The sequence below is a fragment of the Chironomus tepperi genome, unplaced genomic scaffold, assembly GCF_022539635.2.
Source record: "Chironomus tepperi strain 1889 unplaced genomic scaffold, CSIRO-AGI_Ctep_v1 contig_298, whole genome shotgun sequence".
In the NCBI taxonomy this organism is placed as follows: Eukaryota; Metazoa; Arthropoda; class Insecta; order Diptera; family Chironomidae; genus Chironomus; species Chironomus tepperi.
In genome coordinates, this window is record NW_027226420.1 from 1,801,517 (window position 1) to 1,825,605 (window position 24,089).

General features: G+C 33.2%; 1 protein-coding gene and 1 long non-coding RNA gene across 7 annotated transcripts in view; one reads left to right on the plus strand and one right to left on the minus strand.

The window, feature by feature from the left end:
* SNF4Agamma (SNF4/AMP-activated protein kinase gamma subunit) overlaps window positions 1-24,089 on the plus strand; it is a 72,411-nt gene that overhangs the window by 42,012 nt on the left and 6,310 nt on the right. For all 5 annotated transcript variants that reach the window (XM_070642857.1, XM_070642856.1, XM_070642858.1 and 2 more), the window contains 3 exons: window positions 15,219-15,284; window positions 15,349-15,416; window positions 22,520-22,568. In XM_070642857.1, the coding sequence (XP_070498958.1) occupies window positions 15,219-15,284; window positions 15,349-15,416; window positions 22,520-22,568 (183 nt within the window). The remainder of the gene's footprint in view (window positions 1-15,218; window positions 15,285-15,348; window positions 15,417-22,519; window positions 22,569-24,089) is intronic.
* LOC139092452 (uncharacterized) lies at window positions 16,529-22,780 on the minus strand. Of its 2 annotated transcripts, none has more exons than XR_011544595.1 (3): window positions 22,689-22,780; window positions 17,524-17,628; window positions 16,529-16,765 (listed from the first exon to the last, which is right to left on the minus strand). It is a non-coding gene; the product is annotated as an uncharacterized lncRNA (long non-coding RNA). The 2 variants fall into 2 exon arrangements; XR_011544594.1 differs by lacking the exon at window positions 22,689-22,780 and adding an exon at window positions 20,509-20,680.

The window sequence follows — 24,089 nt, forward strand, 5'->3', positions numbered from 1 at the left end:
GACCTATGTTGCTCACACTAGTAGTGTGTCGCCGACCTATGTTGCTCACACTAGTAGTGTGTCTCCGACCTATGTTGCTTACACTAGTAGTGTGTCGCCGACCTATGTTGCTCACAATAGTAGTGTGTCGCCGACCTATGTTGCTCACACTAGTACCACGACACACAGGTTACCCACCACTAGCCTACTTGAATAATAATAAAATTTTCATTTATAACAATATTCAGTTCATTTGTGAGAAACACAATCTTTGTGTAGTAGAAATCATCACGTGCTGAATATTTTTCTTTTAAACTTTTTATGAGATTATGTCGTTTATAAAAAATATTTAAAACAAAAAGTTACAAATAACAAAGACACAGATAAATATATAAGAGAAAATAAACTTTTCAATCATCACATTTGTATTTATATTTATAGCACATACTTTCTACGTAAATATCGTATGATCCTCCACAGTTCACAACAATTGTGATGGAATTTTCCCATCTGCTTATTACGAATGAAGATAATTAAAAATTAGATGAAGCCCAACATAAGTTCATGTAGATCATGAGCTTTCGGAATCACGCAAAATTATCCTTATTTTCCATTTGTTTTAGTCTGTCATAAATATCACGGAGCTATGGCTTGAACTGAATCTGATATTATTTTCTTTTAACAGCAGGTTCTTCTGCACGTACTACATGAATATGATAAATAAACATTCGGAGAAAAAAAATATTTAATTTCGCATCTCTTGCTTCATTTGCTTTCGATTTAATTTTCTTGTTATTTCTTAATTCAAGACTTAGCTTCTTCGTAAGAATGTACCTTAGGGTCTTTTAGTTGGTTCTACTGTTTTGAAGTTATACGTTACGAATAATTCAAAAATGTGGAATTACAATGGAATTCTCGGTTTAAATCAGATTCATGCCCTCTTCCTGAACTTAAACAGTGAATGGCCTCACTGTGCGTGTTTACAAGATATTATTCTGTATATCCTATTTTGCAGTTTCAAGCTCGAAGTCGTCTCGGATTTTGTATTGAAATGACGACTCAAGTTGACTATACTGCATGCATAGTTCGAGTCGAATTCGAGCTCTGGATCTTTTAGGGATATTGAAAAGTAGGATTGATTGATTCAAAACACGACACCAAGCCAGCGTGACTGTTGCGCCAAATCAGAGTCACCAGTCACACCAACCTAAGGTTGTATTTTGAATCGATTAAGCAATGAATCCTAGACAGTTCATTGATCCAAAACACGACACCAAGCCAGCGTGACTGTGGCGCCAAATCAGAGTTTCAAGTCACACCAACCTAAGGTTGGATTTTGGATCGATTAACCAATGAATCCTATTCGACCTAATCTGTTCCACATTCTTGACTAAAGCCAAGCCTTCTTCAACCTACACTCAAAAATCCAGCCTCCAAATATAAACATATCAAGTGATTCTCATGCAAATTAAATCAAATTTCATTAAATCTTGTTGAGCATTAAAGCGTGAAAAGAATGTTCAATCAGTGATAAGAGAAATATTCAATAGAGTTCAATAATAATCAACATGTGCGTAACTCCAAAGAGAGAATGGTTCAAGGAAATTATGAAAATTTATAGGAATAAGAAATCATTTAAATTTTATTCATGGGATTCATTTAGCATACATAAATTTAGAATCACCGCCACATAAAATCGAAAGCCATATCAATCATAAACTTGATGGAATATAAATTAAGTACGATTTTTTTAGAATAGGATCAGCAAAATAGGCCCAAAATCGATAGCATGTGCGAATATGAAAAATTGTTACATATTTCGTGAATGTGTAGGTGTGGTTGTAAAGTGAGAAAAATTCACGTATTCTCAAAAATATATACGACACAAAGAACTGATAGATGAAAAAAAAGCGTGCTCGATTTCGTTCAAAATTTTTATTTTTCCCATCCTAGTGCGCATACTCGATGTTCACGACACTAACATTACAAATTTTTTGTTATATAGAAGAACTTTGGCGAATACATGTGCATGTATGAGAATTTTTATTATTGTGTATACAAAGCGGCATATATTTTCAAGAAGAAAAAAAAAGTTCCAGTCTCGCTTTCATATTCACACGATACGGTCAGAAAACAGAATAAAAGGATATTTTTAAGAAGTCATGGATTTTTTTGTGAACAGAAGAAAAAATCAATTAGAAGCTATGTGACTATATAAATTGATATAAATTGATGAGAATCGTAGACAATGGAAATAAATTTATTAAAAAAAAGTATGGAATTCAGTGTCAAATGTGCAATAACTAGTGTAAAGATAAAGTACATAAAATATTGAATAAGAAGCTCCATTCACAAAATAATGTAGGTCAGCAATACATGATGTAAATACCAGTGATTATTAGGAAAGCATTTATTTTGATTAATTTTTCTCATGTGAAGCCTTAAAGAGCAATTTTCACACCAGTTACATGCCTTTAAAAGCTTTTAAGAAATCACAGCTTCTTTAGAATGATTTATCGATGCTTTTAAGCATTTAATTCTCAAAAGTAAACAAATTTCACATTTCGTTATCTATTTCGTTTGATGAGAAGCATTATCAGCTACGGTAAATATAGCATAAGACGAAATGTAAATTTACAAGTGAAAAAAGAATTTTTCAGACGCATTAAATGTTTTTAATGACATGCCTACTTTGATTACTTCCATTTTTAAATATTTGATGCCACAACATGATTCATACGAAAGTCTTGTTGATTTTTTGACAACAAAATCTCAAATTTCATTGTGTCACATTACAACATTCAGTGGAATCTAGTATCAAGGGCATAGAATTTGATTCCTTCACACGCCTTTCTGTAATAATTGATTACTTTAAAGTTCCATTCTGCCTGCTTACGATAGAATTTCAATCAATTTTATGATCCTCGTTCCAGCATTTTTTATTGCCATCCATTACTTTCTTTACTTTTCATGACATAAAAAGGTACAATGAAATTGCTGTTCTCGTCATTGTTATGGGTATCGACGGCTGAAACTTTATCATCAACTGAGCTAATTTTATAATATTAGGATTTAATTAAGTTCCAAAGTTCATACCTCGAGAAAAGGTGTTGATAAAGATTCTTCATTTTATATCCAATCCTTGGTGATTGAAGCCCAAAATTAATCATTAGAAGCGCCATATTTAAAGATTATTAATGCTTTAATATCAAATTGATGTCCTCTCTCGTACCAAACCATTCATTTTATTCTCCTTGAAACATCAATTCTGTTCCATTTCATTAAGCTTGATGTATATCAGTAACAACATTTTCTGTCGTTTCTTTTCGTTAGGAAGCGGAAAAGTGGAAATTATTGTGCCTTGAGACCTTAGAGATTCATTATTATATTATTATATTTTGAAAGCTGTTTTGGGATCGATCAGGTTTTGATGACTGACGTGGGGACAGCTAGCTTACTTACTTCGCTGACTATGCGGACCAATTGTGATCCATGGTCTCGTGCGGATATCTAGCATAAAAAATTTAATTGTCTAACAAGATCACTCAAATGACCAAAGTTTAAGTCTCTAAAGTATTATTGTCTAAAGTTCTATTTTCCACGGTATAGCTTGGTAGCAGAGCTGTCAGATAGATGCCTTAAAAAACGTTGCACAATGGCTGCATCATGGTAGCCTTTGCTTTTATCTGGGCATTGTCTAACTAAAGGTAACACACATTTGCCTACTTGTAGGCTTACCAAGCTAAAAGCAATACCCATGCAAAGGCGCTGCCTACCTAGACAAAGGAACTGCATAATAAAAAGCAACAGTTGTTGCCACGACACACAGCTTACCTAAAACGGCCCTAAATAATCTAAAGAATTCAATATTTCCAACAGACGACACTTGTCAATCACCTTTGGGGATTAAAAAGTATAAATTTGATATTATTTTTTGAATATCATCAAGATATAAAATCGACTTTGCTTTACATGATAACCATGACAAAAAAAGTTTGAACCATGCTTCATATCCAAATCATCGAAAATAAACAAAAAATCGCTTTTTGTTAAGATAACAGAAATATTGGAAGTGGTTACCAACCAGAATTTAAAAATACCATCAAAATGTTGAAAGCTTATGATTAAAAATTATTTTACTCTTGGGGCTTGAAAAGCATCTAAAGGGGATGTACAAAAGTTTGAAAAACCCTTTTTCTTTGTCCCGAAACAACAAGCTCCAAAACAGATGAAGTGTTTACACAGAACAGAGAAAGGGATTACGTTCGAGTCTTTTTTGCATAGCATACAGAAAAATTTGGCGTGGTTTCATGAATAAGTAAATATTAGCAAAAAAAGCAGGACGTTCAAATTGAAATTAAGAATATACACGTGTAACACTTTCCATTGATTTTACTTTTTGTTCTACCTGGTTTTTGTGACTGTTTTTCGCACTGGGGTAATTTAGGCATTGTGTAACGCTCTTGGGGAGTCTGTTAAGGGGGATGGTTGGGTTAAGCCATGAGGATCTTCGTTTCTTGCTTCTCAGGAGGAGGGATGATGAGGATTAGACTAACGAGTAGGGTGGCCAGAGGACTTCCGCAAAATATCGAGACACTTTTGGAAAAGATTGAGACATTTCTAAGTTTGGCACTTTTGAAATTCTTTTAAACAGTTTTGAGTATTAGGAATTTTTGAAATCAGCACATTTTGAGGCTTTGCCAGGACACAGCAGCAAGGTAGAAAAGTACAGCAACGTCCTGGCAAAAATACAGCAAATGGCCGCCCTACCAAAGAGTAATTTTTCCGGGTTACTTAATGACTAAACCAACACCATTTGTGAATCGTTAAATTCACTTTATGGAACGTTGAACTTACGATGATTTTGGAAATGTCAATAATGAGTCGTAGGTGAACTTTTTGTGGAAATCATTTTATAAATGAGCAACAAGAGAATCCAATTAATTAGCTTTTTAATCCCACTTATGTAATTTGATAAGAATTTCAACTGAATTAGTGAATTTGGGGATGTTTGCTTATTACGTAACGTTCCTAACCCTTCTATGGAAAATATTCATAGTTTGAGGCAGAGTTTGAAGTTGACTTGGATTTCGTATGAAGTCGAGTCGACTTTTTCATACAAAATCAAAGTCGACTTCGATGAAAAAGTCTTTTCAAGTTGACTCGGCTCCATACAAAATCCGAGTCGACTTCAACCTCTGACTTGAAGCGTTACAAAATCGCACTTCCACCCCCATAATTACCCCCACTCCAATAGTGAACGACTCCCAATACTGATGAATTAAGGAATGATGTGAAATTGATTGATGAAATACAAATTGATTAAATTTCTGATGAAATATTTACTATATTTGGAAAATTAAATTCTACGTATCGACTTTCTATGGAAGATGCTTAACTGCTATAAATACAGCACTCATTGATAAATTTTCCAATTTCAATACAAATTTTCTATTTATTAGGGCGTAAAAAGGTTAAATTTCAGTTTAATTCAATTTTCTATTTCATTTCTGCACGTTGTCAGTTAGCAACACCACATGCTCATCATTTATACATCTTCGAATGTTTTCTGTTTGAGCAAAGCCCTTAATGACTGTGAGCAAATTGCCTTTAATTCCCTCTCAAGGACATAATAATTTGACTTGACTACATCATAAATTTAATTTGATACTTGTGGCTATTTTTCCTTAATCTAAAAGAGAAACATTAGCTAGATATTCTTCCGGATAGGCCGAAAAATAAACCTTTTCGTACGAAAATATCAAATCCCACGCAAAAATGCCGATACATTAACAACGCATTTCTCTTGTTTTTCCTTTCATTTTGTGTTCAGCATTAAGATTTATTTCAATAAAGCAGCACAAGTCAAAATACATTCCGATAAGTTGTTTAAACTTCAAATTGTTTTTCCTTCTTGTTATTCTCCAAAACGAATCCAGAAACCATTAAATCTCATTTAAGATGCTTTCTTCTGAGAATCAAAATCACCACAAGGACATAAAACTTTTAATTTCTCATGTTAAGGACGTGAATTAAAGTCATGCTAAGGTTTCACTGCAAGTTCATGAAAATTATTTTAAGAAGTGCTTTAGGGTCACTTCATATGCTTTGTATAAAGCAGTGGTGGGCAACCTTTCATTTTTCATGGCATACCTTGATGGTAAGCCTCGTCTAAAACCATACATGGCATGCGGTTCTAGACATTTCCATACATTTTTAGCAGAGTTCCAAAACAGGCACCTGTGACAGTCAAAAACCGTACAAATTCTTGTATAATTTGTATGGTTTTTCCATGTTTCTTACAAAACCATATAAATTATCAAAATTTTGTACAGTTTTTGCCAATCACAGGAGCCTGTTGTGCAACTCTGATTTTTAGTGTGTCGCGCCACACAAGTTCTCCTTCCCTACCACAAAGGTTGTCCTGAAAAACAATTCATTGTCAAAGTTCTTTTGTATGCAGTTACACTGTCGTTATTACTTAAGTAAATGCTGATTGCTGTAAATTTCCAATTGCGATAAAAAAGTTTATTGGAAATTTCAATGAGCTCCAATAGAACCGAGATGAAGGAGATGAATTTTCATTTAAAATACAAGCGCTGGGATAAAGTCAACAAAGAAAAATAAAGAAGACAGTAAAGTTTTTCACAAGTTCGTTGTACATATCTAACCGAAACTTATTCTTTGTCTTGCAATGTCTTCAATGCAATAAATAAATTGCTTGAAGACCTAGAAAAAAAATACGACATTAAAAGTCAGCATGAACTGAACATAAACTTAACAACATATTTTATATCGTCACTGTATAAGGATGCGTGCCTTTTTTTCACACAAAATCGTAACATTATTGACAACACTTACTTGCTCTGGATATGGTTCATAAAGCGACAAATTTTATTGAACCTGTCGACTGCTTCTTCACCGAAATAAATTTTCCATGACGACTGACATTCTTTTTTATTTTCTGTTCAATCACTCAGTGTACTCGAATTTCAGGCATGACACGATGATGTCAAATTTTATTAGAATTTTTTAATATAAATGCTTGCTGTCTAATTGTCATAACAATCATATGTGTATATTAAATATGTGGAAATGCCTTTGGGAAAATTAATTAGAATTTGATGAAAATTTAGATGAGTTTTGAGTTGGGTGAATGCTGTATGGCAGGGTTGGGTAGGGAAGGGTTAGTCGAGATCGAGACTTCTAGCTTACTTAATGGAGCCATGCTCCGACTTGGAGCTTAGGTAGCTACAAAATGATTTTCATTTGACTTTATTGCTGGCCAAATCACAAAGCTTGTACACATTCTCAGTTTTGACATTTAACTGACATTCCTTCATTGCTGTCTTCCGTCATGTTGATTTTTGAGCACCAGGACGCCTTTTCCCTTGTGGATTCGAACCAAGGGTGGTTTGGCAAGCTTGTGGCTCTCCCCAGCTACAACACTATTCCGTTTTCGAAGTATGTGACCTTTCCAGTGGCTCGTTCCACTCAAAAGCTTACCTAAGGCAATCCTAACCCCTATTCTCCCTCTTCCTGGTACATGGATCATCTAGTCATTTACCTACAATATAGTCATTTACCTACAATATAGAGACTCTCTTCAGAACTCCATTTTCAAGTCATATCCGAACATAATTTCATAATTCACGAAAATCTCAAATTCAAATAACTCGAAAGTGTTCAGCACTGATAAAAAAAAAATTCAAAGTGTGGCGACAAAAGGATAGAATTTCATGTAATCAATGTGTCGTATTATTTGCTATTGTAAGTAAATTCGTTTGTAAGCAGATATATAAAAAGGTTGAGTAATTGCGACTATTTAAAAAATGAATGAAGTCAATTCAGGACAGTTAATATATGTGAGATTAAGAATGTGTAAATAAAATATGTAACCTGATAAATGGAATGACGAAAGTACCGCAAAAACCGAGTCTTTATTTAAGATTCAGTATTTAATATTTATTATGACGATATTGACCCAATTCTCTCGTGCAAGCAATTCGCTGAAAGTATGATGTGCGAGAAACATTAAGGATGACTGATTTTTCATCACAAGGAAAAATTTAAAGTCGGATTTTCTCAAAACAGAAATAAATTCTTGTCATCTTGCTTCTCATTTCTGTTTTAATATACTTTTCTGAAATTCTTTCCTTCCGTCCTGACTTGACATTTTTATTCAGTACATCTTGTTAAATTTATGACATTGCCAGCAGCGTATTACTTCTTGCTGTTTACTATTCTCTCTTCATTTCTTACCTTACTTAACATTAAGACCGAAATTCTCAACCGCAAAAACCTCAAGTACTTACCTATCTAGTCATTTCAAGTTGATTGCTTTACATCCCACACATATTTTTGTAAATTTAAGGCAGAGTTGATAAGCAGGCATCTGTGACAGGCAAAAACCGAACAAATTCTAGATAATTTGTATGGTTTTTCTTAAAAAATCCAAGACAAAACCGTACAAATCCTTGATAATTTGTGTTTTTTTTCTTACTTTTTGTCTGTCACAAGTACCTGTTTGGAATACAGGAATACTCTGATTTTAAAGCCTTAATTTATCAGCTTTTCAATAAATTTAAGGAAAATTTCCCTTCTGAGGGACATTAAAGCTCTCTTAGATTTCATAATATATTTATGAAAGGAAAGCTATTCTTAGTAAGGATCTACTCGAGCTCATTTTATGTTGTACAGTAGTAAAAATGTATGAACGTTTGGTGCACGTGTCTTTCGGCATGAAAGAATAGAATAAATTTGTTCTTCTTACTCAGCCATAATCGGAAAATCAATTGAAGCCACTTAAACAAAACAAAAAAAGTTGAAGTTCCTTTCACCCTGAATAGCATGAATATGAAATGGCTTAATTTGCCCTTATTTATTATTCTCTCATCTATGTCAAAATCAGAGCACAAAAAAAAATCAAAGTTAGCATTTGAAAATTAATTATTTTCTAAATTTTTGGTGAAAGAGCAACAATCAAGTTAAAATAAATTAAAAAAATCTCTTCTGATTCCATTTTGTGGATTTCAAAATTTTCTGTACGGATTCTCATCAATTGGCACAGCAATAAGAACAAACTATGTATTCAATACAATGCGACCAGCCAACAAAATGTAATCATTGTGGTGAAAAAAGTGCATCGATTTGTGGTACAATGAACCCAAGCTTAACGTGTCGTCCTTCTGGCAGACAATGGGGTAGAGCATGTGGACCTTGTTATTTCAATAATGGCAAATGGATTGAAGCTCCTTCCAGGAAAAGATGTTTTCCTTTAAGGATTCGTGCTAAATATAGAAGAAGCATGCCATATGGGTTTGGTATATATGCAAGAAAGTTATATCCTTACGGTGTCCCATGTGTAGGAGTTTATTCAATGAAGAAACCCAAATGTAATTCATATTTTTATCCAATGTTGCCGACGAAACCCGGAAAGATTTACAGTAGCTACACTTTCAATACACGAGGTCCACCTTATACATGTCCACGTCCTTGTATTTGATAACAATGTATACAAATATAAATAATGGTTGAATTCTGACTGTCCAAACAAAATAAAGCCACTCCAGTGATTGATGAAATTTTTGTATTTTTGTTAGAAAGTATTGAATGACATGCTGTTTGTTTTACTGATTTTTCTATCATTTCTGTGTCTAAGTTCTATTTAACCTTGAGATAATAATTGCGTTGGCTTTTTGGCAGGCACATCCTACGTGCCTAACGATTTGCTCATAAAATTTGATAAATCAACAAAAATATTTCAATTATCATAATCCACAAAGTAAGCACAATAAGAAAGTGCTAAGAGATTATATCCCAGATTAAAATACACATTGATAATTAAAATTCATATCCTTAGCATCTGACGAGCCTTAAAAAATTAATGGATTATGTTATTTTTCGTTAAATTATGGATGAAATGTATTGTAAATGTTACCTGCCGCATCTAATTGAATTAGCTAAAATTGAGTTTGTGTCTACATGTTCCTTAAACTTTATCAAAACATTCAAGTTCGAAGAAGATGTCTATTATTGAATGTTACACATTAATTTTGTTTAGTGCTTGAGACAGAAGTTTGAAGGTAAAATCAGATAAATTGCTTCGACCTTCCAAGCAGATTCGCACATTAAAGATTTCAGTTATTGAATGACTAGGAGCAAATTAAATTTTACAGCAAATATATTCCTTGTCTGAGCTGCAAAAGGTGACAAGCTTCATTTTTCGCACACAAATCAACCGTCACGGCACCGTCAGAGCAACTGTATTCCTTGTCTCTCTTACAGCGACTGAGTATTGTCGCTGTCCTGTTCATGTGACAAACACGTTGCGCTGCTCGGGGTGGTTTTTATAATTATGTCAAGTGCAAACACAGAATAATGAGATCACACAGCTTAATTGTCCTTAGTCACACAGGAGATTCTCCTGAGGTTAAAATGAACCATCAATTGTCTGCCATATGTTGCAGCACAAGTATATTATACGCAAATGATTTTTTTAAAGACTTGTCCGAGTGGCACAACAGACACAGATACTGCTTTTAGGTACCACAGTGGTCTTTCTGTATCAAGACAGTATGTTCTTTGCCTGCTAGGATTTTCACCGTATATGAGTCGTAATCCGCATTCACAGTGCCATTAAGGCAATTTTGCATCCTGCCTTTAATATGACAACTCAGCGGTGCCCTAACGAGCAAGATATGCTGCTCAGGTTGAACATTCTGACAGAATGACACACCCAAAAATTTTCATATCTTTACAAACTTTTCAAACTTGAAATTATCGACATGAAAAATTCATGATAAGCCTATGTGGAAGTATTCATACCATTAATTTCAATGTGACAATTTTATTGAGTTTTTCCAATTCTGTTCCTTCTTTTTTTTATATAAAACCTTTTTTGATTGTCAGTACCATTAAAACGCGTATATAGACAAATATGAGGAAGGTCTATAATTTCTTTTGTGCTTATCAAGCTCCTTAGAGACGAAAAAATTCATTTTACATGACAACAAGAGTAATGTTGTAAAGGCAATTTACAGGTTTTACATGAAATTTAATGTAAACATATCATATTCTTTAATAAAGGCGTTGAATAGATAACAATGAGGAACAAATTAAGCTAAAAGATATGGGTGAAATTTTTCCGGGGATTTCTAAGTATCGATAACATTTTTGGTTGTGAAATGTTTATGGTTATATAAAGGTCAGATGATAAAAGATTATTGCTCAGTATTTTGAAATAGGTATGACTACTTAAAAGGGTGGCTATGTTGATGACTATCTTGTCTCGGATGTATCAAACTGTCGATTTTGAAGGGAAATGTCGTGACCATTGGTGGGGATTGTTGGCATATCTACAAGATATGTGATACAGATATGCAGTATATTGTCTAAGACTTTATGAACTCAGATTCCAATCTGATTAGACAATCAAGTTGACTCAGTTATTTGTGAGTCGAACAACTTGACGTTGATTCTGAGTCGATTTACTTGCTTGCTTCGATCTCCGTATAGTACAATTGTGAGTCGATCCTAAAGTCGACTTTACTTACATACTCCGATGACTGAACAGATCAATTGTGAGTCATCCCTAGAGTCGATTGTACTCATAGTTAATATCACTTAGTTGACATAAAGCTCTCAAAGCTCCATCTCTTAGTCACCCTAATCCCCAAACTACACATCTCCCCACATTCTCATTAAAAATATGTCAACAAGAATCAAATTTTTTTGCACATCCATAAATTGACAATATGTCACTTTTATGATGTTGATACATATGAGAAGAAAAGTCAATTAGGAACGTGTATGAAGGAGAATTCTTGTACGCTCCAAGCTTGAATCTCAAGTTTATTTTTTTGTTTTTGTCCTCACTTCCTGTTCTATAAACAAACACAAAAGGCATCGACAGAGAAAAATTAATCAAATTCACATTTAATGCATCAAGAATATTTTGTGCCTCGTGGCTACAGTAGTAAACATAAAAAAGTTGAATAACGACAAGCTGTTTATTGGTATTTATAGAATCTTAATTACAACCTTTTAACTTGCAGATTTGTTAAGAATTTGGTGCAAAAAAATTGTGTACTTCCGATGAGAAATGTCTCAATTGAACGCAATTATTGAATTAAGAGCATTTTAAGGAATGTGAATAAAAAAAGAGATATTAAGACGATAAATAGACATTCATATGTGTGTGTATCTTAAGCATATCATTTATATAAAGGTGAAGAAGAACTAAAATATATATCAGTGTACTTGTCGAACGAACAAATACGAGTGGAAACAGAATTATTTTTAAAACGTGTATAACAACAACAACAAAGTAAGGAAATAGTGAGTGATAACAAAAGACTCGCTGTCTTTTATTGTCTTTTTTTTTTGTAAAAAACAATGCACGGTATACAGCATTTGTTTCGACAACACGCAATAGAAAAGCAGCCAAGTACTGATAGCTGGCATTCGTCATATTCTAATGGACGTACATCACTAAGTGCAAGTAATTCAAATTCTGACTTGAAATCATCGCCTTGGAATCAAGGTATTTTTGTGTAAACTTATATCCAAATGTGATAAAAGTGTTAAAATAAGCATAAAAAATTTTTAGATCGAATATTAGAGCAATTACATACAATGGCATCTAGTCCACAACCAGTTCCAAATTCTGCCAAATCACCTACTCAAGATGCAAGTAGTCTTGGTAGTAGTTACAACTCGAGTAGATGGAAACGGTGTTCACCTGATCCAAATAAAATGATGGGTCGTAGTCCAAATGTGTTGGATGTTAATGCCAAAAGAATATTGTCAACCACGCCATCGCGTCGAAATAATCCGATGACAGAACGTGTTGGAAGTCCATCATTATCAGGCTATCCTGTAAGAATTATTTATGGAATGTGAGTTTGGACGCAAATGCAAATTATTTGATTTTCTATTAATTTTTTTAGGGCGTACGTAGAGGATCGTTGGATGGATATTCACCAGATCGCAATAATGGATACTTTCCACACGATCTCGATGACATTTATGAATATAAAACGGATCATCAATATTTTACACATACTGGCGCTTCAAATAGCAATGAACGCTTTACTATATCATCCGATTCCCAAAGAAATTCAATTTTTCGTAATTCAAATATGGTCCATTCATTAGATGAATATGCTATTAAGGATGATCATCGTTTTATACCACGAAATAGATTTGATAATACAAGCTTCATTCGTAATTTAAATTCGACAATATCACAAAATAGTGTCGACAGTGGCAATCATTCGGGCAGTTCATCGAATAATTCAAAGGAACGATTGTCACATAAAAGCCATCATCATAATAGTATTCATGAAATGATTAAGCATTTCGGAAAGAAGGTTCATATTTGGCCAAGAAATCGTCACGATTCAATTAATGAACATGAAATAGCCAACAGTACTAGTCCAAATAATCGTAATGCTCTTAGTCCAGAAATGGAACCGGTCGAAAATTTCCGTTCACGATCTAAAAGCTTAGACGTTAATATGGCACGACGAAAAGCTGATGATTGCGAAACGACATATAGAATTTATAACAAAATCCTCAAAGAAGGTAATATTAATATTTATTGGAATTTGTGACTCTATTAGTCATCATATGGACATTTAAATATTTATTGAATAATTCATTTGATACTAGTTGTGGTTGTTTACATCTTTTAAGTATATTGAATGCAAATTAACTAAACGTGCCCCCAGTTTTAAGTGAATTACGTCTTCTAGAAGATAATGGATAGACTTCCTTTGTCGTATGAGTAATTAAAAAGCAGTAGCTGTTAAACCTTGTGTTGTGGTTGGAAATTTGATTTTTCCGCCATTTTTGGAGGACTGCCCTCTAAAAATGGCGGGAAAAATTTAGACAAAAAGACTGCTATCAGGTACATTAGCGGTCTGTTTTTTTATCAAAGCATGCTCTGTATCCGTTAGGGTAAATAGCTAAGTTAACTTTGATCCGAATGGTAAAAGGTGGTTTGTCGATTCAAATTGCGGTAGCTGGCTGGCGTGACTCTGACTTGGTCCCGGATTCAAACCGAATTTGCCACCACGTCAGAGTCACTCCAGATTAGGACAGGATTTTTGATCGATTAACTAATTTGAGCTATTTGGGTGAATTACTAGATTTTGAACTACTTTAGGTTAAAGACTAGTCAGACTATAGCTCAACAATAATGAAGTTAGAATCTCTAACAAGCAAAGAGCAAGCTCTGAATAGCAGAATAAGCTGAAACCATGCTCGTGAGCATGCTCAACTAGTAAGCTTAAGATAAGCAAGCTTTGGAAAGTATGTTCTTTGGTTGTTAACGATTCAACCCCCAACTTAACCTCAAAAACCTCATGTATTTATCCCCATAACTCAAAAGGTTTAACAGACACTGATTTGTATTGTTATTCAGTTTTAATGACTATATAAATATAAAAATAGCTTTTACGATCGTAGGGACAAATAGTTTTGGTGTAAAATATTGCAAAACAACATTTCCATTAATTCTAGCGCCTTTTTGCATTGCATTGAATCAGTTCAACGTCAACAATAAATTCATGACTTTAAAAGCATTTTATTTATTTTCAAATGACTTTGAAAATGTTCTTCAAAAAAATTCGTACATAAAAAATCTGTGAGATTGAAGATAAATTAAACTTTCATTCCACTTAAAGCCAGATTTACATACTTTTTATTGGATATAATCTGTTTATATAACGACTGCAAAATATTCGTGCTTACATTTCCATCAAATTCCATTTATATACATTGGTAACTAAAAATAAAAATAAATACTCGAGTCGTCCAGCAGTTCGGAATATACCGGCAATAACTGTTTATACGCTCAACATATTTCGCTTGGAATTCGATTAAGAAAAATGCAAAAAATGAGAACAGAACTTAATTTACATGTGAATTCAACCGTTTAATACTTGTTGCATAAATTGAGTTTGCGATGGATAGGAAGTTGAAAATTACTTCCCTTCCGTATCCTTTCTGCAATCCTCTGTGCCAACTGGCAACAAAGTAAATTTAATTGAGTTGTGTATTACTCGATAACTATTAATTTATGTGCAACAATTAACCTTGCAAATGTGACCACAAAAGTGAGTCACTAACAAGTAAAAAAAACAGAACCAATCCGCGCGTAATTGATTAGTTGTTGCTTTAAAATTATTACTCATCAAATGTTTATTAATTTAATTTCTAATTATTTCCAATAGGCGCTCACATGCGACGAGCATCGGCCGAATTAGCTGAAAGGAGGAGGGCATCGTTCGGTAGCAAAAGTAAGTCCACATGATTGATAATGATGACTGAGTTATTAATTTTGAAATTTCACACAATTCACAGTGGGAATAAGAAGCGACGGCACACTAGATCCACATCATGCTGCTATCTTATTTAGAGACTCACGTGGGGTAAGTTTCGTCTATTAGCCGCTGTATGGCGCTGCTGTTATTAAAAAGAATTACAATTTAATTTAATTGAAAATGAATTTCCAATTAAGTGAATAATCGCTTGCCGTGGCATAAAAATTGAGTCGATGATAATAAAAGAAATTGAGATAAATTTCGCGTTTTTAACACCTGTGCCTTGTGACACCAATTAATGGGCTGATAATTACTTTAATGATGATTATTTTTAACAGAATTTATATCACGATATGTTTTGATGGCCTGTAATGTATTTTTATTGTCCATACATATGAGATGGAGGTTATCTGTAAATGATGTTTAAGGTTTGGGCTCGAACTTACGTCTTCTTAATTATATGGCAAGTGCTTTTAGCTACTGAGCTACCAGGGACGTTCGTTTATGATTTTTTATGGTTTGGGACTTGAACCCAACTGCTTTTAGTTACTGAGCTACCAGGAAGGTTCGTTTATGATGTCTGGGGTTTGGGACTCGAACCCACGCCCTCTTAATTACATGTCAAGTGTTCTTAGGAACTGAGCTACCAAAAGGTTCGTTTATGACGTTTGGGACTAGAACCTACGCTCTGATAATTACATGATAAGTCTTCTTATCCACTGAGCCACTAGAGAGGGCTAGGTATCGTGCAAGTAGTGTGGCACAATGTTCACTTAAGCTGTGCAGTACTCATTAGAGCTCAAACTCGACTTTTCCGTACAAAATCCGAGTCGACTTCTTGCTTTAGTACTCATTGTAAAGTCCTTATCAATTGTATTGGACACCAAGTCACAAAATTCAACGAATATCTATAAAAGCCTCCAAATATTCATATTTTTGACGTCACGTCACTAATTACGAACCCCTTGGGGACTCAAATAATTCTATCATAATGATGATGACGATAAAATTCGTTAATCAGCCACAACACACGCATGTTGTTCCTCGATCATCTCGTAAATAAATTTCAAATGGATTGAACTTTTAAAAAGCGATAAAGCTACTACGTCCACTTCTCAAACATTTTATTTCCATTCTTTTCACACATTTTCGTTATTGACCTTCAAAAAAAACCAAAACTGAAACTTCTTTTTATTTATTTTAAATATTTTTATTTCCATTTCATTTCTTATTTGACTTTATGCACACACGAAATGCAAATATGAAAAATTGAAATTGAGCGGTGCGGGCATAGCACCATTTGTTGAATAATATGTATGAAGCAACAGAAATAAAAAAAATGCATTGCACACACATCCAGACCATGCCCTTTAACGACATCAACAAATGTGAGCAATAAAGTGGTCAGACCTGTTGAGATAAATGTACGATTTCGAATTTCTTTCACATTCTTGATACTGCAAAATAAAAAAAAAAATCTGTGGATCAACAAGAAGAAGAACACTCATGTGTAAATCTCTTAAGTGAGAGAAATGATTTTTCAGGAATCTTAAGTCACTGTAGAAAAACAATATAAAAAAATTGATGATTCGCACATTACCGCAAATGTTAAATAGACAAACACAAAAGATAAGAAGCTTTATAAATATTTGTACAACGATTAACGACTTCAAGTGATGCGAACAGTGGAAAAATTTGGATTATAGATTTATACTCTCATATCTTTTAGTTCCATCAGCAAGCCCTGAGCATTGCCGATAGAATGTTTATTTCTCTCTCGAACACAAAAAGCTCTTCCATATATAAATGTTTACAGTTCGAGAGCAGTGAGAAGAAATTAATATTTTTTTTTTTGTGTATACACTTTACACTATGAAACGCTTTTTTAAAGACACAAATTTTTTTTTTTGAGAGAGGAACAAGCAGGCAAAACTTGCCGCTGCTTTAATTCACTTTTAATATGTGTTTTTATCAATGACGGGCTGGTCGTGTTTCTCGCGAAAAGACAGTACGGTTCGAAATAATAATTTTTATGGAATAAAAAAAGCTGTTTAATGCGGTAGTGCTATAGACTGAAAGTAAATTGCATTAAAAATAGCAAGTCAAAGACGGAATAGTTAAAAGTGATCTAAATCTATAAAGTGACAAAAGAAATAAAAATCAATTGATGTAAATTTGTTCCTCAATTTGTTTACACAATCATATTCATACACACATTTAGTGATGATGATGATTAATTGACCCTATATGTTGATCTCGTCCCATTGCAATATATGAAAGGATTGCCATCTATTTTGTCTTGTGATAGATGCGGAATAAACTGAAAATAATAAATTCTAATTAATTTTGATTATGATTTCGTCATGGTATGAGCATATATGTGTTATTGTTGTACAGATGGATAATATCAATTGCCCTGGAGAAGGCTTTAAATCATCTCTTTTTTGTAATTATAATTCATCAAGTGTATAATTTAAGAAATGATTTTGCTAATTTTGGATCATTTTCAAGTGAAAAAAAATTTTAATTAAATTTTCAAAAGTTTTCTTTTTCGTGAGCAAGCTTTGAAAACTAATTATAAAAAAGTTCAGAGAATTAAGACTTTTTCGTGTTGATTGCGAATGAATTTCCATCAATAAGCAACTTATTCTGAATATTTCCTGTACAAATGAATGTCTCGAATTTCGTCACAAGTTGCAAAATTCAGTACAATGTTGATGTGCACATCAAACGAGCAGAAATATACATCCATGCAGAAATTTTATTAAAATGACTTTAAAGCATTTTGTTTATAAACATGTCGTCAGTTTTTTTGCTGGAGATCTTGGGGATTTGTTCTTTAGTGATGACTGTTGTGTCTCAGTAGAGTAGAATTTGGGATTTCTAGCCATTCTGACTAATTCTTGAGTGATTGCTGAGGTGGTGTCTGTGCAATGTAGAATCTTGGGTATCAAGCCATATTTAGGCAAATTTGTCAATCCGAGTGTAAGGCCTCTGTGGCCGATTGATGAAACAACAGACCGGAAATCTGTGTCATACTTTCTTGAGTCCGTGGGTTCGATTCCCACTTGAGACCGACCCCTCAATCATTATAAAGACTGTCAACATGACAAGGGTTTGCACAATCCTCATGACATGACAGTGGCTAATACGCAAAAGAGATTCGATTCTGGAATTGCGTGATTTAATTTAAAATATCCAAGACATAGACTGAATTTAAATGTCAAGACATAAATCGCAATATCCAAAATTACGTCACTTAAGAACGGCATCCAAAAAATGAACACGAGCGAGTGAGAGCAACAAATGAAGCATTAAGAAATTCCCACTTTTTTAGAAATAAAAAAAGTTTCCGTATATAACCGGAAACATTAAAAAAAATGTTTGTAGGACCTTGAAAAAAATGTAAAAGTGTTAATCGATTATAAGCTGCATGGAGAGTAGTTGACGTACGACAAATAATCTAATCACGAGAAGTGAAGAAAATTTATTAGAACATTCGTACTTTTTTTTTGCATAACTGATTATCACTAATTACTTTACAGCTACGCTTAATTTTTTCACGTATCATCACGTTGCTTTTACATTTATTAGATTAGATTGACACGATATATATATGCAATTTTATAATATATCTCGATTGCTTGCATTCAATCAGCAAAAACTACGGGAAAGTACGTGAAGCGTCAAGTCTTGTGACTCATTTCCTAATTTGATTCTGTACTAATACTCGAATCTTGAATCACGGTAGCCTTGTTGGAATGAAAAATGTGTTTATGTCGTCTATATACTGGATATTTGTAGAACAGTAATTAGTTGGAATTACTGCAATAACAATCAATAGAATATAATTGAGTCAAAATATTTAACAATAAACATCAGCACAAGATACACTCAATCGAGGCTAGTTTCATATTAATCGAGTCAGAATGATAAAGAGAAACTACAAATAGCCTATTATTAAGGAGATAAAGAAATCCAATTTTCCCCCAGTTTAGATGCTCTAATAGCTCTCTCGCTATATAAACATTAATTAGAGTCAATGACAATTGAAAAGAGTAGTTGGTGGATACATAAAGAAAGTATCTGACGCACAATTTTTTATGTGATTCACATAAATGATAAATTAAACAATTGCAAGTGGCAAAATTGACAGCAAAGTCACGTACAATGGATAGCGTCTGAAGAGTGTCAAAAAGTTTGTACAAAAAATTGATAAATTTAGGGGGTTAATGAGTGCGAGATTGTGTGGAAATTAGGGGTACTTTGAGATTTTTACTGGATGGTACTAGTGTATGCACAGGGACATATGAAGGTAGAGGAAGGGGAAGGTGGTTTCAATTTATGTCTCAAAAAAAGTCTATTTTCAAAGGTTTTAGAGTAGGGAGTGGGTTTGATCCCCAAAAAACACCCCCTAAACAAGCTCATGCTTTGAGAAGAGCTTAAGGTCGAAGTCAGGCATATTTGGAAGTGGGTCCTACCATTTAAATTCTTAAGAATAAACATTACATCATTTGAACACGCATAAGTCTTAGCAGTGCCAAGAACATCCTTATGTAATGCTTGAAGGGTTAGAGGCACTGTGATAAGCAATCTATTGTACCACTTCCTCTATACCTACAGTTTATAGTAGGATTCGAACCACCTACAAGCTCTGCACATTGAAAAGCTTCCAAAATACACATTGAAACCAATTTGCCTAGTTTGCTCATACCATTTAAAGCTCCATAAGAGGTCCATCCCTAGCTCCGCTCTAATTAGAAGCCAACCCTCTAAAATTGATTCCAATGCAAGTTGAACGACCGCTCAATTAAATTCATATTATCTTCCAAAAAACACAATAAATTCAATATTTACATCCAACTTTAAGAGCGCAACTTGTTTACCCCCTGACAATATGATAAATTAAAAATTCTACATTTTTACTGCTGCTTGTTCATATCCATTAATTAAGAATATCGTGACAATTCAGAAAGATGCTTTAAGCAAAATCAATTAACAGAAGTGGATGAGAATGTTTTAGTGTGTTGGAATTATGAATATGAATTAGTGTATCCATTTGAGCTGCAAAGAATGAAATTTATATGAACACAACCGCGAAACCTTCTCAAAAAAACAAAACAAAACAGCGTATACAAAAAATTCCAATTTTGTAAATACAAATTCGCATGCTCATACTATATTTGTACTACATACTTACAATACACATGCTCTTTTTACACTTTTATTTTTTTTCAACGACCTTCAACTTATGTTGCTATATAATTTAGAGTTTATATCTTGTTATTACTGCGAGACACACAAAAAAAAAGTATAATTGAAAGCTCTTAGACGACACTAAATCGGAATCTGAGTCACTTGAGAGAGTCTGTTTGTTTTGTTTTGTGTAGCGGAAAGGAGATAATTTACTGAGACGAGAGACAGAAATAGAGTTACTAATATAAATGTGTTAATGACTTGGACATATTATGGACATGATAAAAATAATTTTTTGTGTATTTTTGTAGTGATTCCAACGAAAATAAATTGTGAAGAATAAACAAGAACTTTAAAATTTTTATGAACTTTTAAGTCTGTAATGAAATTGCTGAAGAAATGTTCAGAAAATTTTCATTGTTTGATTCGAGAGCACCACCAACAAAGCTCTCAATCACATCAACAACACCACGTCGTAAGTCATCAATAAAAGGTGCCATAATAAATACATTACAACAGTTACCAAACTCACCAGAATTCACATCATTAGGATTAATATCGTCAACAAAATCGGCAGCAAAACGATCAAAATCATTGGATCATTCAAACAACAGCTCAATTAGAAATGAAATTCAGAGAACGCACATGCACAATACTCACAAGTCATTGACTTTACCGCCCACAATAAGAGAGCTACCTCAATCACCGCGTGTCAAGTCTAGTTGGTATCCACCGCAGGAAAATTCATGGAAAAATAGACTTTGGGTTCGGAGGCCACCGATTGTACGTTGTATACTCAATTTTAGTATGAATTATTAGATGCTTATTGAGGGAATTTAGGGAATTGTGGAAAAAATGCAGCATGGGAATGCAAGAATTAGTATCAAGACTTAAGCAATGTCTTTGAACTTCTTCGGGTATAGCTAAGTATGGGGCAATTTCAAATTATGATATGCGTCATCAAATCCATCAGGTGTGTCATGGGAAGTCTACTGACGCGTCAAATTCCCAAATGGACAAAAAAACGTTACATCTGGACTTTAACTTGCCATTAACTAGTTATAACGTATTTTTAGTCACTCAGAACCCCAAAAGCTTAAGAAACTCTGGCATATCCAATAATTACTCAAGTTTATGGACAATAAATCAATACCCACTCGAACCTCCACTCTAACTACGTCAATAAACCTAAAATTAGCAACAGCTACAAAATAACATCTATAAGAGTCCCAAGACAATACCGAGACAGAAACAGTTGCAAAAAAGCATAAAAAAAAATGTTTACTTTCCGTCAAGTTCACTCAATGAATCATTTTCATCAACAAAGTCATGTTTAATCATGTCTCATTTGTCTGTTTTTTGCCAGGGTCAATGCAAAAATTATTCCTTCAGATCAGGCACACAAAATATTTTTTTTACATGGAAAGTAATGGAGTCTACGTCATACTTTATTTTGAATGAAGCTTGATATTTGGATCAGAGTGGGCTGTATCAATAGACCGTTAAATTTTTGAAAAATAAAATTTTTGTAGCTAAAATTTAAATTTTTTTTTACTGTTATTTTCGTAACGGAAATTTTTATTTTAAAATAAGTTAAGTTCGAATTTTCCGACAATCTAATATCGAAAAATTCGAATTTCTTCTGGATCAATGGACATTAATAAATTATAAAGGCATTGCATTTTGCAGTAAAAATTAAAAAATCTTGTTATTGCTTTTCGCGCGCCGAATAATAAAAAATTGCTATTTTCAAATGAAAATTTTTTTGCAATTTATAAGGCATTTGAGTATGGGCACGATGCCAGAAGAAAGGAAAAACTAAAGTCTATCGTTATTATTGTAATTTCTGGTTTTCTCGAAATTATCTTTTAAGATGTAGGAAAAATAAGATTTACGAGGCATTGAGGAATTTATGTTTTGGCTGTTTAAGCGAATGGAAAAATTATTGGAAATTCATTTAAGAGCCTGGAATGTATTGACGTATATTAATGATTATTCTTATTTATTATTCACAGTTACCTGTTGCCGATCCATTTTTAGAGAAAGTCAATATATCTGATTTAGGTGAGTAATAAGCAGGACATCATAATTTATTAAAATTAAATGAGCTTTAAAAGCTCTCAACCCATTAAAGCTTCAATCAGTCATAAAGAAAGCAACAAAAAAAAGAAAATCTGTTCTCACTGCCAATATAAATAATACAGCAAATCCCGCTGAACTGAATCTTCTCAAAATCGGATAAATTTAGAAACTCATCTTCAGTGATTGTGTAAAATTTGCCACTCGGAGTATCGTTGTGTATATATGCTATAAAGGAACGAACGAGTAGGAAAAGAAAAAAAAAATATATAGACATTCAGTGACGGCCAGTGTCACAGTCAAAAGAGAAAGATTTTTCCTGAGAGAATTTTTCCCTTAATTTCGACTTTTTTTACTCTAATTTGTTTAGTCTGTTCGTGAAAATTGAATTGATGAAAAGTGTCGGCAATCTGTTATTGTTTTGAGACTAACAAAAGAAAAGTCCAATTAATTCCAATTATTCATTATTTGATAAATAAATATAAAAGAAAAAAGAAGTGAAAAATTTTTCGTGGAAAATTCCCAAAAGGAAATTCATTGTGAGAATCTAGCGAAAATAAAGGTTTCATATTTTTATGTGGATCTTCGATACCCAAAAAGTCTCTGACATTCAATCATCAGTAAAAAGCAATTCTACGCGTTATTATCTATTTTTTTTTGCGTATCTTTTTGTATTTAAGTGAAAAAAGTTGTAATCGAAGCATATCGGCAATGATGATTTTTTGATTTTTCTTTAATGAAAACGAAGAAAACAGAAGAAAGTAGAAAATGTTTGAAGTCATCGTGTTTTTGATGGAGGGACTTGAGCGCATTTTTGTTCTCAACATTCAATATTTGATTACAAAAGCTTCATGAAAGTAAACGGTCAATTTTATTTTGAAAATTTAACGGTCGAAAAAAATTCAAATTGATGTCGAGGAGAAAATTTTGCAATGGTTACTGTGAAAAAAGCTAAATAATCGTTAATTTAAGAATATACCATTAATTTTAAGCTTGCATATCAAGCAATAAACCAGTAACTCGATAGAACTGAGCAAATGCTTCAAACCCGGCATCTCGATGATATTTGGTTGCTGAGATCTCACGGAGAGTTGCAAAATAGGCGTCTGTCAAGGTCAAAAACCGTACAATTTCTTGATAATTTGTACGGTTTTGTAAGAAAAACCATTCAAATTATTATGAAATTGTACGGTTTTAGTCTGTAACAGATAGTACACCCTCACCCAGCCAACAAACCAATTAAAGTGAAAATCAAAGTTTCTCCAAAAATCCGCTAAAAAAAAATTTCCTGTAGTGAAAATGATTGTTTCGTGAAGAGCTAGAGCCATCACATATTATCGGTCGGTGGAAATGAAGAGAAAAAAAAAATCACTGCTGAAAGCTATGAAGAAAAAGAAGGAAATATTTTTAAACTGTTTCTATTTTTATTGTGAATAAAAAAAAAATAGCAAAATGATAAAGCGTAGGAATTGAGTATAAGTTTTTACTTACTCATCTAAAGTCGGG